Source organism: Camelus bactrianus, chromosome 19 (assembly GCF_048773025.1).
Source record: "Camelus bactrianus isolate YW-2024 breed Bactrian camel chromosome 19, ASM4877302v1, whole genome shotgun sequence".
Lineage (NCBI taxonomy): Eukaryota > Metazoa > Chordata > Mammalia > Artiodactyla > Camelidae > Camelus > Camelus bactrianus.
This window is the reverse complement of record NC_133557.1, coordinates 36476857-36495662: the sequence shown is the minus strand read 5'-3', so window position 1 is coordinate 36495662 and position 18806 is coordinate 36476857. Positions and strand designations below refer to the sequence as shown.

Here is an 18806-nt window from a genome sequence, read left to right as displayed (position 1 = left end):
GGCATCCTCTGGCTCTCGCTATGTCTCATCCCTTACGGACCTGGGCTCGCTGCTGGGTTGGTAGCTGATCTGCCACAACACACCTGCTTGACGAGGATGCGGCTGTGGTTCAGTCCAGCTCCGAGACAACAGCGGTGACCAAAAGCCCCAAGAGGCCGCCTCTCCGGGCAGCCCCCACCCCCTCACTTGCCACTGCCCAGGCCCCGAGGTCAGCGGGCAAGGCCCTGCCCGCCTGGCTCCTTCTGTTTTCAGCTCCAAGGGTGCCCAGGACAACAGGTTCTTTGTTCCTTTCTGAGTTTTACAGGAACAAGTGGCGGCCCCAGCCAGCACTGGCTCCGTATCTGCCCTTTTCATCTTGCTGGAGAGTCAACAGCAGGAAGTTTAGAAGCAAAGGAAAAAAAGGGGGTCACCAGGTCCTCCTCTCATGAAAGCAGAGATGCCCCCGAAGGGGAGACGCCCCCGTCTCCGTGCCGTTCTCTCCAGCTTGTCCTCCATAGACAGGGTTCACAAAAATCCTCCTGTGACTCGCTTTTAGGACTCCCTGGGGAGGTCGAGGCCTCCTCGCTTGGAAAGCAGCAGCCCTTAGGCATGCGGGAGTAAAGCCACGACCCAGATTTGCTTGTCTTTGTCCTCTCAGAGTTTAAGGGGACAAACGGGCCTTGAGAAATTGGAATATCAGCTTGCATGGTGCAGGGAACCTGCACGAGGCAGAGCAGGGCCCCACTCCAACACTTTCTAGTGTTTGGACCTCAGAGAAGGAGATCAGCTAGATGGCCTCCAGTTTCCCTTGCAGCGCAGGGAGCGTGCAGTGGTCCCCGCAGGAATATCCCATCATCCCCCAGGCCTCTGCCCATCACTTTCCCCATCTCAGGTCAGAGCTTCCTCTGCTCACCTGGAGGTTCCTTTGGTATAAATCAAAAAGGGTGCCATGTGTCACCAGGATGAATCAGGGCCTGCCTTCTGCTCCCTTCTGTCTGTTTAGATCTTCTGCCACAAGGACCTTTGTGGTCATCCTGGAAGTGCACAGCATGTCTTAGGAATTGATTCCGTCTTTGTTGGGGGACTGGCTTCACTGTCCGCAGTGCACTTGGGCTCTCGGTTTTAATGGTGGCATCCTCTGGGGTTCGCTCTGTCTCATCCCTTACAGACGTGGTTCGCTGCTGGGTTGGTAGCTGAAATACTATGGGGTAGGGGTTTTATTCAGCTTCATACACTCTTTTTTTTTTTAATTGAAGTATAGTCGGTTTACAGGGTTGTGTTAGTTTCTAGTGTATCGCATAGTGATTCAGTTATACATGTATGTAATCCTTTTCCCATTCTTTTGTATGATAGGTTATTATAAGACATTGAATATACTTCCCTGTGCTACACAGTAGGACCTTGTTGTTTATCTATTTTTTTAACTTTAACTTTATTTTTATAGAGGTGTAGTTGATTTATAATGCTAGTTTCAGGTGTACAGCAAAGTGATTCAATTACATATATACATACACATATATGCATATATTTTCAGGTTCTTTTCCATTATAGCTTATTGCAAGCTATTGAATATGGTTGCCTGTGTTATACAGCAGGTTCTTGTTGTTAATCTATTTTATATATAGTAGTGTGTATCTGTTAATCCCAAACTCCTAATTTATCCTTCCCCACTGTCTTTCCCTCCTAGTAACCGTAAGTTTGTTTTCTATGTCTGTGAGTCTGTTTCTGTTTTGCAAATAAGTTGATTTGCATCACTTTTTAGATTCCATATATGAGTGATATCATATGATATTTGTCTTTCTCTGTCTGACTTACTTCACCTAGTGTGACAATCTCTAGGCCCATCCATGTTGCTGCAAAAGGTGTTATTTCATTCTTTTTCATGGCTGAGTAATATTCCGTTGTGTATATATGCCTCAACTTCTTTATCCAGTTGTCTGTCAATGGACATTTAGGTTGCTTCCATGTCTTGCCTATTGTAAATATCAGCTTCACAAATTCTAAAGAAGTGTTTTCATGACTGAAGGTGTTAGGAAACCATTGGACTTCAACTACTAGGTATTTCTGAAATTAAAGGTTTTCTGGGAATGTCTTGTTTGCTGCGTGTATGTGTACATGTGTGTGTTTAGCAAAATTTGAAATTGGTCCTTTTGCCAGAAACTTTCATTAGGTGGGTCTCTGTGGCATGAGCGGTTGCCTCCTCTGTCTCTAAGAGGCCTTTCTACTAATGTTCTTCCAGAACCTGTCAATCCCTCGACTCACCTCCCACCAGCCTGGCATCTTGGCAGCTGCATGGAATTTGGGGTGTGTTTGATTTCCTTTTGATACGCAGGCGAGGATCTGCTCCCCCAAGAGCGAGGCCAGGGTGGACACAGGGCTCTGACTTGTATCTGGTCCTTAATTCTGAAGACCACCCTGCACTGGCCTCTTGTAGCGGGGAGGCTGAGCCCTCGGGCGGTGCCATGTCCCAGCCGCATCCTGCTTGCCTTTGCAGCTGCACCACCTGAGGCTGGGTTGCAGCGGAAGATTCTGCAGAATCAGGGAGGACCCTAGAGAGGCAGGATAAGCCTGGAATTTTTGACACAGAAACATCAGGAGAGGTAGCTTTGCATCCTTACTTTTTTCCAGCTGAAGGTTGAGGATGGCCAGCCTCAGAGTCCAGGCTGGGACTCGAGCCTGACGACAGATGCAGAACTCCCCAGCTCCGGGCACCTACAGGAGCCGTCCTCAAGAAGGTTCCTGTTAAAAGCTCACCAGGGGGAAGGTACAGCTCAGTGGTGGAGCACGTGCTTAGCACACACGAGATCCTGGGTTCCATCCCCCGTACCTCTATTTAAATAAAAACAAACACCCCCACCCAAGCAAACAAAAAACAAAATGGAAACATTATTTTAAAATTTAAAAATAATAATAAAAACTGACCAAGCAAGCTCCAGAATTTTGTTTACTGAATAGTCTTTGAATCGTCTAGAATGACAAGACATTGCCTTGTTTCTTTTCTGAATTTCTAAACATTAGTATAAGAGACATTCTGGAAACTGCTGAACAGAATCTGCCTGTTATTCTCCAGATGTTCCGGGATCTTATACTTAGTTCTTTTCAGGTTTTGTTTTTTCTAGTAACAGATTCCTTTTCTCAACAAGAATCTGTCTTTGGAGACGGGGAGTGAGGCTGGGGGATGTGTTAGTCGTGGCCCAGGCCTCACAATGTGAAGAGTCAGATGAGGCTTTGAGCCGACTCTGCCTGCAAATGCTCTTCCCCCCAGACCACTGAAGGGCCTGAGGCTCTGAGGAGACTGGGATCGGGGTTCACGTGCTTTACAAAAAATAGCGTCTTGATAGCGATGCATTCACAGGTGTGGGAAGTGGGTGGGTTTGATTCCAGGTACATGAGAATCTGTTTGTAGCTGAACGGTAAATCCCCAGGTGCACTTTGGGTTTTTACAGACCTGCCTTAAGCAAAGGCAGCTTTCCTGCCTAGAAACCTCCCGGCTCCCTCCTCCTGGGCTCAGCCGGCTGGTGCCTGTCCAGCTGCTCTGGGTGGGATCCTGTCTCACTCCTGGTGCTGAAGTAAGGCATTCTGTATCTGGGGACCTTGCGTGGGGAGCTTAGCATCGCTGTCCTCTGTCCGGTGAGCACAGAATTACAGTCCCAGGCTGAAACTCAGCAGAGACGTTTACACCCAAAGCCTACCGCTTGCTGCTCGAGGGGAGGCTGGAGAGGGTGTCCTTGAAGGAAGTTCATGAGCAGTGAGGACAGAGCTGCGAGAAGCCTGGGTTTGTTGTCCTGGAAGGATTTGGGCTGCTTCTTTTTCTCGCCCAAGGCCCTGAGACAGCCAAAGGCCGGGGACTCTAGCTGACTGTGGCCCTGGCCATGTTTCCCTTCTACCCTCCTAACTTCTTCAGCTAGTAATTGAGTTGACATAAGACAGATTAACAGGAGAAAAACAATTCCGCATGCACGGGGGCCTCAAAGGCATGAAGCCCAAAGACAGGCAGTAGAAGCTCCTAGGCCATCTGGAGCAGAGATGAGGGGAGCCCAGGGCTTCAGAGGGAAGGGGGGCGGCTCACAGGAGGGGGGAGGAGGAGGTGTTGGATGCAGAGGCGTCTTTCTCATGTAAAATCACCTTTGCTGTTGGCTCCCTTCCTGGACCTGGCCTTGTTGACTGATATAAATGCGCAGCCTAAAAGTTGAGAGTTACGTTTTATCTGGTGGGAGGACTCGAGCTGGGATGACAGCCCTTCAGATGGCTCTGAGGCACTGCTCCGAAGAGGCAGGGGAGGAGCTAGGATATATAACAAAGACCAGGTAGTTGGAACATTAAAAGATTACTTGCTATCTAAAGAAAACCAGGCATCTCAAGTTGAAGAATTTAGAGCTTTTCTATATATGGGAGGAAGCAAACATTTGGGCCCATTGAACTCATTCCTTTGACAAGCACCTAGCTGTCTAGGGCCAGTGTCCTGTCCTGTCTTATTCTGAGTCCCCTCAGAGGGCACCACTGTGAGTGGCTGCAGAGGCCAGGCTGCGGGCTGGTCTTCGCTGTGGGGTGGCGGCAGCCGCTGATGACTTGATGGCTTCCGCATTGTTTGCTGATGTGGTTTGCAGTATTTTTCGTTCACAGCCTCCATCTAAGTCCTTTTAGGCAGTTAAGGGGAAAGGATAGCTCCTGTCCGTGAATCTTTCGGGCCACGTCTTCACCTTGAAACAGCCCACTTGCCAACGTGGCGTACATACTTTGGGGTGGGGAATTCCACATTCCGTTCACCACTCATTTCCTGGTAAACAGAGGGACAAGAACCCTTTGCCTCCTGAGGCTGGAACTGAGCTGCTGGCCGAGGACAGGCCTGAATCAGAGGGCTGCACGTGGACCCAGAAAGAAGCCATGGAGAGACCCAGGGCCCCGGGCTTCTCGCTGCCTGCTGGCTTCCTCGCTCCCTTCGGCAGATCACCCCCAACCCGGCCCCAGGGTGCCCGGAGCACGCGTTGTACCCACGCCTGCCCAGGGCCAAGCTGGGTTATGGCTGGGGTGAAGTCAAGCTAATAAGAGACGAGAGTACCGCAGCCTAAGATGGGGTGAGTGCCCCAGCGGCACGGAGACAGGGGGTGAAGGCATTCGGCGCAGCTGCAGGAGACCGGTGGGGGCAGGGTGGGAGCTTGGTGTTGGCAGGTGGGCTGGAGCCTGTTATGGACACTCAAGAACAGCGTGAACGTGGGCACGGAGGGCGCTGAGCGATGGCGCATGGGGGCCTTTCTCAGGATACGCTTCCCCTACCCCGACTCTCAGAGAAGGGTTTAGGACGATGAATCCAGGAGAAACGTCCTGTTCTCATCCGAATTGTCTTAGCCACAATTTTTCACTTATTCATGTACCGCTTTTACTATTCATTTACGTAATATTTTCCTTTAAACTGACTCACGTGATACATGTGTTTTAAAATAAATTTGATAAGCCAGTCATGAAAAGGAAAGGCTTTCAAAGGTAGCGGAGAAATGGAGAAAAGGAAATTATTAGGACTCGTCTTGGCAAGATCGCCCTCCTAAGGGGACGGAAGGGGCTGACCAGGCTGAATACCTCACTAGTGCCCAGGAAACTTGAAGTTGCTCACATTCCTTTGGAAGGTTGAAACTGCACTTAATTAGGTTAGGTGTGGTAAGTTTTGGTGGGCTCAGCACAAGTGACTCCACTTCAGGGCTGCCCCTTGCCTTTTTTTTTCAGTAGTGATGGTTTTATAACAATATGAATGTATTTAACACTACTTAAAAGTGGTTAGGATAGTAAGTTTTATGTTTTGTGTATCTTACCACCGAAAGAAATGGGGAGGAAAGTAAATTTAACCTCCACCATAATTGGGAATGACACTAAATACTATAAACATGTAAGTATTAAATTAAGTACTGGACATTAAAATAAAAACCATGCCTCCATGTACCACCTTAGAATATCTAGCACTCTTTGGAAATGGTTGTCAATTTTTAATAAACCATTGACAGGTTATAAAATATCAGGATTAATCTATTCTCTCCCGCCAGATAGGGGATCCTTTTGAGTTCTTCACTTTGTAGCAGGAATGCAGCTCTTTATGTTAAGGGGACAGACAGTGAGATGAATCTTAAGCCCATAATTAAGGCAAAAGCAGGTTGGAGCCAGGGGCTCTGCTTTTGTTATTGTGTTTGTTTGCTTTTATTTTGTTTTATTGACCAGGTTGGCATCTTATTGATAATAATTAGCCCCATCAATTTCTCTTGATTCATTCTCTGGCTGTTTATTAGGTCTTTACAGTGTAAACAAGGAAACACTATTAGTTTTCTTAAAGGTCTGGAAGGTTCACTGGTGACCTTCAGGGAACCAGCCCTCAGGCTGCGGGAAGAGCTCTGAGCCTTCCCTGAGGGCTGAGTTATCCAGGAGCACTTTGCTGGGAGTCCAGGTGGGAGATAAGACCAGGGTGGAGCCTGTCTCTCACCTCTTCAGTTTCCAAATCCGGGGCAGCCCCCTGGGTTACCCAGCCCCACGTCCAACACCAGGAGGGCCTGGGAGGAGCTGTCGCCCCAGGCACCGTGCGCATGCCGAGACCCGTTACCCAGGTGGACACGTGCCACCCTTGGGGAGAGTAACAGTGTGGCCTTTGGCCTTGGATCTGGTCCTCTTCAACTTCATTTTTGCTGTTCAATCAGCTGAACTAGGATTTTTGTAAATAGAAGGTCGTTGACTACGTTTACTCCACCGGGTGTTTTAGCCACACAACATCGCATCAGAGTTTACGTATGTTGTGCGTTGCTTTGTTCACTACCTGTTACTTGTTTGAAAAAAAAAGACTGAACTGTAAAGTAAGTCTACACCCCGATTGTTGTTTGGGAGGGAGCCTGGCAGAGGGAGCGATGGGTCGATGGGTCGGGAAGGGCGAGGGAGCCTTTCTGAAAACACTTCCGTCTGGACCTCGACCTTAGAAGATGCCTTGATAGATTGTGCTGCCCTCTGGGGTCCTGGAGGGACGAGAAAGCATCCTTTGGACACTCTGCTGCCAGGTAGTGGTTTCCCTGAGATGACTGATTCTGAGACGTTTCTTAGAACGGGCCCCGTGTCCTCTGTGAGAACGCGCCGCTGCCCTCGCTCATTCTTGCACCTGCCTAGACTACCAACGCCTGGTCCCAGGAGCAAGGGGACCACAGCCAAGCAGAAAGGCCACTCTCACCCGACACTGCAGGGCCTTCATGGGTGTGACCAGTTGCTGGTGAGCCCTGGCCCCAGAGTGGGTGGGGTATCCCCCCAGCTGCTGCAGAGCCCGGAGGCCCGGGCCAGTTGGGAGCAGGGCAGGTTAAGTCTGAGTTTTCCAGTGTTTGTTCTCTGCCCCTGGAGGCACCTGATGCTTGTGGGGCGTTCTCTGCTGTGCCCAGGATTTCTGCCTGTGCGTGTGGGTCCTCACTGAGTCCATAATTGAGCTCCAGATCCCCATGAAAGCAGACCTAGGCACTTGGAAATAATAATAGTTGAATAAATGAATTCTATGCCCATAAAAACCCAGTGATGAATAAAACATTTAAAAATATAAAAAAGAATGCTGTACACCAGAAACTGACACACCATTGTAAACTGACTGTACTTCAATAAAAATTAAACACAGTGAACATTTTAAAAAATATATAAAAATAATCAAAAATAAAAATTTTAAAAGGATTTTTTAACATTTTTTATTGATTTATAATCATTTTACAATATTGTGTCAAATTCCAGTGTAGAGCACAATTTTTCAGTTATACATGAACATACATATATTCATTGTCACATTTTTTCTCTGTGAGCTACCATAAGATCTTGTGTATATTTCCCTGTGCTATACAGTATAATCTTGTTTATCTATTCTACAATTTTGAAAAATTTTTCAAAAAGAAAAAGGAAGAAGAAAAAAAAATGGTGAGATGGCAGATATTTTCACATCTCATTTTCCCCAGCCTATTATTTTGAGAAATTTCAAACATTACAGAAAGTTGCAAAAAAAAAAAATACCATTCATCCAAATTCACCAACTGTTGAAAATTTCCTTATCTCTATTCCCCGCCCCCTTTTTAGGGGGGGGGTGTGAGGGGCTGACCATTTGATACTTAATTTCCAACATTTTCACACGTTGCCCCTATATTTTTCAGTGAGCATCTCTTAAGGACAATCGCATTTTCCTGCAGAACCATAATAATATCATCACAGTCAGGGGATTAGACACCAGTGCAGTTTATCTAATACACACCCTTGTTCAGATATTACCAGTAGATCTTTGTAGCTGCTTTGTATTCTGATGCTGTATGTGATCAGTTCCACGTCCTCTGTATACCTGTCACGTCCGTTAGTCTCCTTCTGTCTGTAATAACCCACGGTCTCTTTTCATCTTGTACGACACTGACATTTTTGAAGCATTCAGGCCAGTGGTTCTGCAGAAGTCCCTGAAATCGGATCTGTCTTTTTCCTCCCGTGTGGACTCAGGTTAAACACACGTGGGGGCAGGAAGACTAGGTGATGTGATTGACTTTCTCAGAGCATCAATCAGAGGCGCCATGTCAGGGGGTCCTCATTTTTGGAGATGGTGACCCGATCGCCTGGTGAAGGTGACGTCTGCCAGGTTCCTCCTCCCTCTCCGCTTCCTGATGAGGAATCTGCGGGGTGATATTTTCAGATTGCGAACGTTCTGTTTCCCAGCAGTCTTTTCGCCTGCTGGTGTCAGCATCCATCCACGAGTCTCGCTCGCATCGGCTCTTCATGACGGGGGAGGTGTGGTTTCCCACCTTCAGGTTAGAAGGACGAAGCTCGGAAAGCGAGCTGGCCAGGCCTCCGGTGCCAGCCCTCCCAGCGGGGCCGCGCGATCGGAGTCCCCGGCGTGTCGCCTCAGGGCTCTGTCTGTCGTGAGCCACTCCTCCCCTGCCCTCCCTCAAGTCTGCGTGCTGACGTCTGTCTTACAGGTGATGTGTGTATTCGTTTCATCAGCTTCTTTCTTGGGTTGAATTCCCCTGAGACAGGGATTCTTTTTTTATTTATTTTTTTTTATCAAAGTGTAGTTGATTTACAATGTTAGTTTCATTATTCATTATACATATACATACTTTTTTTATCTTTTCAGATTCTTTTCCATTATATCTTGTTACAGGAAATTGAATCTAGTTTCCTGTGCTGTATGGTGGGACCTTGTTGTTTATCTATATATATTATATATTTTATATATAATAATGTGTACCTGTTAATCCCAAACTCTGAATTTATCCCTCCCCTGCCCTTTCCTCTTTGGTAGCCATAGTTTGTTTTCTGTGTCTGTGAGTCTATTTTTGGTTTGTAAATAAAATTTGTATCATTTCTTGAGGTTCCACATAGAAGTGACATCATGTGGTATTTGAGACAGGGGTTCTTGTTTGGGGGTTTAATTAAGAGAGGGCCAGAAGCAGCCCGGAAAGGAGTGAGGGGTATAGGATGGGAAGGGGAGGAAACCAGGCAAAGACGTGGCGTCAGCTGAGTGTCACCTCCCCCCGACCCCGCCGGGAGCTGTGAAGTGTGACTGGCATCCCACAGTTGTCCCACCGCCAGGCAAGAAGGCCTCTCCTACGGCCAGTGTGTGCATGTCTTCAGCGGCGCATCTGCCCCCAGAGGAGGGCACCACTTCCCGGTTGTCCAGAGAAGGGGGCAGCTGTGAGCTTCTGGCAGCAACCCGGGTAGCAGGGGCAGGGGTGCCTGCTTGGGAAAGGGGACCTCACAGGCAGGACACCACCAGCATCGCTGTGGTTTTAGTATCTCCCTCATTAGTTCTTTCCTGAGGCTTGTCCCCAGTAAAAGCCAATTTGTCCTGTAATAACATGCTGTAAACCTCAGGTGCCTGGCTGCTTAAAGGTGCGGGCTTAGTCATTTGCAAAGACAAAGTTTAATTTATGGTTACTTCATTATGACGCCCCATGAATCTTATTCATCGCCTTTCTGTCCGGGTCCTGGCTTTTCAAGGTGAGGTCATTTGTCAGAACAATCGCTTTTTAGCTTCTTCTTCTCTTCTTTTTTTTTTTTTTTTTGGCAAGGGAGAGGCAATTAGGTTTATTTCTTTCTTTATTTTATTTTATGGAGGTACTGGGGATTGAACCCAGACTATACTATACACTGCCCCCCTCCTTTTTAGCTTCTTAACAATTGAGGCATCACAGGATGAGCCCTTCTGAGGAAGGAAGAAGTGTCACCTATGTACTGTGAGCACAGAGTGTCAGGACTGCTGTGTTGGAGGTGGTAGAAATTGGTCTTGGCTAAATATCGCCAATCTGAGATGGCGGGGCTGAAATGTGTCTTTATTTGTGTTCCCAGAACTCACTCGATGGCATGTTCCTTGTCCTCCTTCCCTCCCCCAAATACCCCACTTAAGTGGGTCTGAGTTCAGGTGCACATTTTGCTCTTACATCTGAGACACGTGTTCCCCAAGTTCTCAGAGCTCGTTAGAAATGCAGAGTCCTACATCTCGCTAAAGAAGACATCCAGACTGCCAACAGGCACATGAAAAGTTGCTCAGTATCGCTAATTATCAGAGAAATGCAAAACTACAATGAGCTATCACCTCACACCAGTCAGAACGGCCATCATTAAAATGTCCACAAATAATAAATGCTGGAGAGGGTGTGGAGAAAGGGGAACCCTCCTGCACTATTGGTGGAAATGTAAATTGGTGCAGCCACTATGGAGGACAGTATGTAGGTTCCTTAAAAAACTGAAAGTAGAGTTACCCTATGGTCCAGCAATCCCACTCCTGGGCGTATATCTGGAGAGAACTCTAATTCAAAAAGACATGTGCACCCCAGTGTTCACAGCAGCACTATTTACAACAGCCAAGACATGGAAGGAACCTAAATGTCCATTGACACATGACAGGATAAAGAATTGGTGTATACACAATGGAATATTATTCAGCCATTAAAAAGAGTGAAATAATGCCTTTTGCAGCAACATGGATGGGCTTAGAGATTATTAAGTGAAGTAAGTCAGACAGAAAACGATAGGTATTACATGATATCAATTATATGTGGAATCTTAAAACAGATACAAACTTCATTTACAAACCAGAATAGACTCCTGGACACAGAAAACTGGTTGCCAAAGGGAAAGGGGGAGGGATAAATTAGAGATTTGGGATTAACAGATACACACTACTATGTACAAAATTGATAAACAACAAGGACCTGCTGTACAGCACAGGGAAGTAGATTCAATTTCTTGTAATAAGCTATAATGGAAAAGAATCTGAAAAATAAATAAATGTATGCACACGTATAGAACTGAATTGCTTTGTTGTACACCTGAAAGTAACATTGTAAATCAATTACACCTCAATTAAAATCTTTTTAAAAAAAGAAATGCAGGGTCCTAGGCCCAGCCCAGACCTACAGAATCAGAATGTTTGGGGCTGAAACCTGGAACTGCGGCTTCACAGACCCCAGAAGATGCCTCACCCAGGCTCATGTGCTGATTCAGAGCGATGGTTGTAAACTTCGCTGCCCACTGGGGTCGCCCTGGAAACTCTAAAACATTCTGATTTCCGCATTCTACCCCAGAGTGTCTTATTTATTTAATCTGGGGTGCAGTCTAGCCATGCAAAAAATTCTAAGCTTCCCCCAGGCGATTTTCACGGGCAGCCAGGGTTGAGAGGCACTGCTCTAAACTTGCCCGGTTTACCTTATGGGAAAGGAATTTTAACACCGGCTTCGTTTTGAAGAGTTTGTTCTTAGAGCTGCAGAGATTCACTTCAGCACCCCTGGAGGCCCTGGAATGGCGTTACAGAATGAGGAGCTGCCCTTTCTTGGCTCAGATTGTCCCATCTGGAAACTCGTAGCAGAGGTCATGAAGAACACTCACGTCTTTGAGAGCAGACAATGTACACTTGGGATGGGAGCAGCAGATTCTTTAGATCCGTAGAAAGCCCTCGGGAGGGCGTGGGGAGACGGCAGGAAGGGGTCTCCGGCCGACCGCGTGCTGTTGTCGCCGGTGTCACTGCTGAGTCTGCACCCCACAAGGTGCCGTCTTCGGTGGGCTTCCTCTTAGCAGTGGAGTGGTCCACGTGGGGCGGCACACCTCCCTTCCCCTCTGCCTTACGTTCCGGTCCATCCGTTGTCTCCCTCCTTGTTGAAGGCTTCATCCAGGCCACCCATTTGGGTCTCTTGGGGTTTAGATGCTGGAAGATGGTGGGAACCCCAGCCTGAACTCGACCCTTTGGATGTGAATGGTCAGGCCTGGTGGTCCCACTGGCTGTTCCAGGACCATGTTGATGGCAGCCCACTGAGAGCCAGGGACAGTGGGAGCTCGGAGCGTGGCTGAGGGAAGGACGCCCCAGAGCTTAAGCACCCTTGGCTGGGGGTAACACCGTCTTTCGACAAAGGCATGTCCTTGGGCAGATTATTCAAGCAGCCTGAGCTCCCCGGTGCCTTTTTTTTTTTTTTTTTTTTTAACTAGGATCCTGGCACCCCACCTTTCAGAGCTAGAGTGAGGGAAAGATGAGAGAATATTCATTCACAAAGGTCTGGCCAACGGTAGATGCCACATAGATACAAGCCGTCCTGAGTTCATGCTCTGACCTGTTGCCTGAAAAGTTGGATGAACACCAGACCTCTTGAATTTCCAGCTCTGCCATTTCGTGACTGTTTGTCTGGACATCTCAGTAGCTTCTTGGGCCTCAGTTTCCTCGTTCATAAAATGAGGGTTAAATACTTAATGACAAGGTTAGTGTTGGGCACCAAAGGAGATGACAGAAGTCTTGAGATTTCATTCACGTGTTCTACAGTTCAGTGGTTGTCAGGATTTCACAAAGCTGTACCGCCGTCAGCTCACCGCGTTCCGGAACATTTTTGTTACCTTGAAGGAAACTCCATGCCCTCAGCATTCGCTGCGTATCCCACCCCCTCCCAGTCCCAGCCCCAGGCAACCTGATCTTTCCCCCTCTGTGTTTCTGTCTAACCTGGATGTTTCATGTATGTGGAATCATACAGCATCGTGTCCGGCTGCTCTCACTTCATGTGAGGTCTTCAGGGCTCACCTGTTTCGAAGCATGGAGCAGTGCCTCATTCATCACAAGAACGAGTGAATATTATGGCTGAATACAATTCCGTTGTGAGGATAGACCACATTTTATTTATCTGTTCGTTCGTTGTTGGAGATCTGGGCTGTTTCCACTTTACAGCAATTATGAATAATGTTACTATGATTTTATGAACAGTGCACCACCATTCAGCTGTGGGGTTTATTATAAATAATATTAGTAATGAAAATGAAAGTGCTGAGATGTGTGGAAAGAAATGAAATCCAGTTCATTTGGGGACAAATTTGTGTGCCTAAGTGTGAGTGTGAATGCTCGTCTTTTGATTTTTTGTTTATTTCTGCAAAAATGAGAATATTTATTTTCTCCAGGCAATAGAAATAACATTTTTCTCTCTTTGGTAAAAGTTAAGTACCATTGCATTCCATTTTTTAAAATAATTAAGTCCTAAAAATATATATTAAATTATGTACAGTGTATCACACTTCATTTCATATTTTTTTCATTCAAAATTATTTAATTACAAGGCTGGATAATCGAAAAACAAGCTTCAGAACTAGGAATTAATATACTGGTTAACCGGTGATGACGCTAGGGCAGTGAAATGATTAAACAGAAGTGGCTTGAATCATACGGTTGCATTAATCTGGATTTGATGTTGGTCCAGAAATCTATTTACAAAATTAAGAACTACAATCCATCTTGATATTTGTTTTCTTCCCACGTCCATAAAATGAATCTTATGTTTTAAAATACACGACGTTTCTATTTATTCTCAAAGTCGAGCTCACTGAGTTCACGTTCCTGAGCTTCAGGACCTCGTGGTTACCGTGTGGAACTGAGCGTGTAGGGCTCCGAGTAAGGAATGTTAGATGGCAGGCGAGCGACCACACAGCACGTGGGGTGTTTAACCCCTCTGACAGCTTGGCAGAAGTGGAAGGTTGGCTGCGTCGATGGTGGCTGAGCCCTGCGGGGTAAGGTGGTACCTGCCCTCAGGAAGCTTTCCGTCTGGCGGGGAGGACGGAGAAGGTGGTGGTGACAGGACGGGGCCTGTGCTGGGGCGGGCCCGGCCTGTGAGACTGCGGGATGCTGTCCTCGTTCGGGAGGTTGTGCGGCATCCAGGTGACCCTGCGCATCCTTTCTCCCAGCATGGTAAGACACCAGGACAGTGGCCGCTCTGAGGAGAAGGATGTGAAGCCCTGTCCCCGCGACTCCGGCTATGACAGCCTCTCCAACAGGCTCAGCGTCCTGGACCGGCTCCTGCACACCCACCCCGTCTGGCTGCAGCTGAGCCTCAGCGAGGAGGAGGCCGCGCAAGTCCTACGGCCGCAGCCTCCGGGGGTAAGACGCAGAAGGAGAGAACAGCTCGAGGCGGGCAGGGCCGCCGCTTCCTTAAAGAGAAAGACTTGGCGTTCCAGAAAGTTCTTCCCGGCCTGTAGGAAGCCCGGTTCCTGGTGTGTACTGGGTACAATGTTGGGAAGTTCTGGAAACTATGGAGGCGGGTCCCAGGAACAGAGTCCTCTGTGAGTTGTCTTTCTGCCTTCATCAGTGGCAGCTGCGGGATGACAGGGCATCTGGGTGACCAGGTGGGGCCACTGGCCAGGGGCCTCGGGCCCGACTTCTTGAGATCCGACGCTGGGGATGGGCCTGGCTGTAGGGTCCGCGTTGCCCCCAGCCGTCTTCCTTTCACGGTGAGCCTGGGAACCCTGCCAGCGCCCAGCCGTCCACCTGGGGACCCAGTCCATAGTGTTGTCTCTTCTGGCTGCCGTGTTACCCCCCTTTCCTTGGGTTTTCTAAGTGGCTTTCCACACAGATCACAGTCCTTTCTGGTCTCTTTAGCTCCTGCCCACCCAAGACCAGTCTCATCTCAATCAAGCCCACTCCATGACGCAATCGAAGTGTCTCAAAAAAATGTCATTCAGAGATTGGCAGGTATATCCTGTGCGATCCAGCGTGGTAGCCCCTTGCCTTCTGTGGCTATTTAAATTACATTCATAAAATAAAACAATAAAAAATTTGGCTCCTCAGTTGCACCAGCCACATTTCGAGCGCTCGCTAGCCACAGGGTGCTAGTGGCTACCATACTGGCTGGTGCAGGCTACGGAACATCTCCACCGCATAAAGTTCTACTGGACAGTGCTTGTTTGTGCTGTCTACTCCTAAAAAAGGGACGAACACAACAAATCACAGATAAAACAAGACTTGAAACAACCCACGAGGATGGAAACTAAGAAATAGGTGGAGAGGCGAGGAGAAAACTCCTTCAGTCACAACCGGGCACAAAGTAACCTCTGAGTTTCCCACCACCCAGAGCTTGCTGGCGATCACTTTTTGACTTCTGAGTGAGCCTTTGTTTCTCACCTGCCAGAAACAGACAGGGCTGAGACCTCTGTCGGAACACGCTCAGGGAGACAGGCACAGTGTTGGATCACCTTTGAGGAGAGATCCTTGGCCAGCACGCCAGGTTGTTGCCTCTGGTTTTGGTCTGTATGATCAGGACCCCCTTTTGGGAGGCCCCCCTTTTTGCAGGGTGAGCTGTCTGCTCCTGTATTTCTGCAGAAAAGTCTGACGGGAGGTTGCCGTGTTGCTAGGCAACAGCCCCCCTCCCCATCCCCCTCTGCCCCTGGAGTCGGGCGCGTCCATTCCCGCCGAGACCTGATGGGGAGCAAGTCAGGCAGGAGGTTCTCCACCTGCCTGATCCCTGGGCAGGACCGGCCTGACGAGCTGGGACAGGCTGAGGGTGGGGTGAGCGCAGGAGAGGCCACGGTTCACCAGGGGAAGCCGGGACGCTGAGGAGGAGGCAGGGCAGCTGTGTGAAGGAGAGAGATTTGAAAGACCAGCCCTGGTGGCCTTGGTCCTTGGGGTGCCACCAACCCTGATTAATCTACAGCCCAAGACAGGGGTTAGCAAACTGTGTCTGTAAAGAGTCAGCGTGTCAGTACTTTTGGCTTTGGGGCCCAGACCGTCTCTGTCATAACCACTCAACTCTGCTGTCGTAGGGCAGACACAGCCAGGGACAACATGTCAACGAGAAAGCAAGGCTGGGTGTCAGTGGAACTTTGTTTGCGAAAGCAGACAGCAGGGTGGGTTTGGTCTGTAGGCCCTGCTCCGTTGACTGCTGAGCTAAGGTTCCGACATTCAGGAGGTGAGGTCCTGAGGCTGGACTCTCCCTGGACTGAGACCCCCCCAGGACTCAAGGAGATCCCGCTTGCATAAGGAGGCCATATTTCTTTCCACCAACTGACAGCTGCCTCCCAGCAGTGCCCTGGGGCTTTTACTCATCAGGACAGCATTTAGGAGACACCTGCTTCAGCCTTAGGGTGACCCAGAGCCACTGAGCTGGCAAATTCTATGGTTTCCTCCCCATGGATGCTGGGGGTAAAAAAGAGAGCTTCCTGTCTCCTTACTGGACACCCAATTCCTGTTACCCCTGGTCCCCAGGAAAGTATCTTAGGAGCTATTGACTGGACATACAGAAAGAAGTGAAGATGAGGTGCGAAAAAAACTAAAAGGCTATAGAAAAGTAGGAGAGTGGAGACAGGTGTCCAAATGCAGAGGCAAGAGAAGTAGTTAGAGAAATGGGACAGGATGGAATCCTTAGGGAAGAATCATGTACCACGAAAGGGACCCAGGACACAGCCAGGCTGCCACACTGCAAATGAACTCCAGGGAGTTCCATTCAATTTGTAGTCTAGGCAGATGTCACCCCCTGGAGTTGTGCAGTGTACAACCTGCACAGCGGTATGCAGCATGCTCACCTCTGCAGTGTCAGAGGCTAAGCTGGTCTCCTGAGATCGGCACCAGGAGTTGGGCTGCTTTAAACCTGCTTTTAAAGACATTATTTGGAACTGGAGGGAGCTGTCAGAAAGTGAGGCGAGTCGGGGTGGTGGACCACCAGCCTCACTGTTGGCTGTGGTGAGCCCCAGAGCACAGCTCCCCACCACGCAGGTGAAGCTGCCACTTTCCAGCTCCGGTGGACTCTGCCATGCCTGGCCTTGCCTTATCATCTCGTTTTCTAGGAGCAGCTAGACCTTCAGATTTTAATGTGTAGCACAAAAGAACTGCTTTTTCACTGTTAGTAACAAATTCAGATGTCTGTCTTAAATACACCTGTGAGCCAGATTAGCTAATACACTTCCAATTCACCGCTGATGGCTTAACCATGGTCCCTGGGTCTAGAATTCAGCTTCATCCACCAGGATGCCCATCAGACCCAGGCTAGCAAATACATGGCATGAGCTGTAGAACCACCACCGAACTGCGCATGGTCCTGCGGACTGAGGCGCTCCGTAGCCTCATGGGAAGATCCTGTCAAAGGGCAGGTAGGGCTCTGCTGAGGTCGGTTACCAAAGAGACCATGGCCTGCTTGCCCATCGCCCGTCTCCATGCCCCTCGTGGGTGCTGGGTGTGCAGGGAATCAGATGCCCAGATCCCAGCTTTCTAGATCATTCCTCAGCTGGAATTTCTTTTTCTTCCACTAGATCTTCCTGGTTCGTAAATCCACGAAAATGCAGAAGAAAGTCCTCTCCCTTCGCCTGCCCTGTGAATTTGGAGCCCCGCTCAAGGAGTTCACCATAAGGGAAAGCACATACAGTAAGTGGTCATTGGGTCAGATCCTGGCAACGTGAAGGCCTCGGGGCTTCGAGCAAGTGGAAGGGGACCCGAGAGCCTATACTCTGAGGTGGACAGACACGGGTCTGAGTCCCAGCGCTGTTACTTGTTCACTGGACGACTGGGCAGGTAACCTACCCTAGGAGCCTCGGTTTTCTGATCTGTATGATGGGGTGATAGTGACCTCAGAGAGCTGTTAACAGTTCAGTTAAACAACCGTGTGCAGTTTGCAGTCTACTGCCTGGCACATGGCAGGGGCCTAAAAGAGGCTGGCTTCCTCGCCCCCTTCTCAGGCAGGGCGTGGTTCCCAGGTTTGCTGGTTTCTCAGCTGCAGGGCAGACTACACAACTGAGCCTTTTGATGGGACCTCCCTCTAAAGCCAACATGTCCCCTCTAGGCCGTCCCTGTTCAGTGTCCTGCAAAAGGCAGCCAATCATAGGCAGAAGCTAGCCCGTTGGAAAAACTGACTGGCTGAAGTTTGGGAGGGGAGGCTAGTGCTCAGGAGTGCTGGTTTTCTTTCTGCTGATCCATGGTCACTGGAAATGTGAAGTCTTCGGAGGCCAAGTTTTAAATGAAAAAGGGAACACACAGTCCTGATGTACCGCCAGCCTCCCGGCAACGATCAGAAGATGGATTTAGACTCCCAAGGGGAAGGTTTCATTGAAGCCACAGGCTAGCATGCTGAGGTGTGAAGGCGAGTTTGGATGCTGGTCGACTGTCTCCGTAGGACGGTGGACCCCAGATTCTCACTTGCTTCTTGGCTTCATCCTGAGCAGACCTCAGTCCCTGCCACTGAGGGAGCTGAAGGCACTGAGGTCAATCTCAGGGCAGGTATGGGCTTCCGCTCAGCCCGGAGTCTGTGGTCATGCCGAGCCAAGTGGCCCCTAACGGGGCCTGGAGGAGACATTCTGGCCGCTGTGACCAGCCTCAGGTCAGCTGCAGACCCAGGTCCCCTGATGTTTTTCCTCCAGGCTTCTCACAAGGTCACTGGCATCCGGGAAAAACTCCCGCAGGCAAAGACGTCTGCGCAGCCAGAGAAGCCTGCTAATGGCTCGCCAGTTTGTTTACATTAGGAGGGAATCAGAAGGCAGATTTCATACCCACCCTCTTTAAGACGGTGAATTAAATATTAAATGGGAAAAGGCAATTCTGAGTTGGCCTTGGAAGTGTGCTAGCCAAGAAGTGT

At 48.9% G+C, this 18806-nt stretch overlaps 1 protein-coding gene across 9 annotated transcripts in view; it reads left to right on the top strand.

Moving 5' to 3' along the window:
* RIN2 (Ras and Rab interactor 2) overlaps positions 1-18806 on the top strand; it is a 196815-nt gene that overhangs the window by 143099 nt on the left and 34910 nt on the right. For 8 of the 9 annotated variants that reach the window (XM_074347808.1, XM_074347807.1, XM_074347809.1 and 5 more), the window contains 2 exons: positions 14158-14350; positions 17491-17602. In XM_074347808.1, coding sequence (XP_074203909.1) covers positions 14158-14350; positions 17491-17602 — 305 coding nt within the window. The remainder of the gene's footprint in view (positions 1-14157; positions 14351-17490; positions 17603-18806) is intronic. The other variant, XM_074347813.1, reaches the window with a different exon arrangement.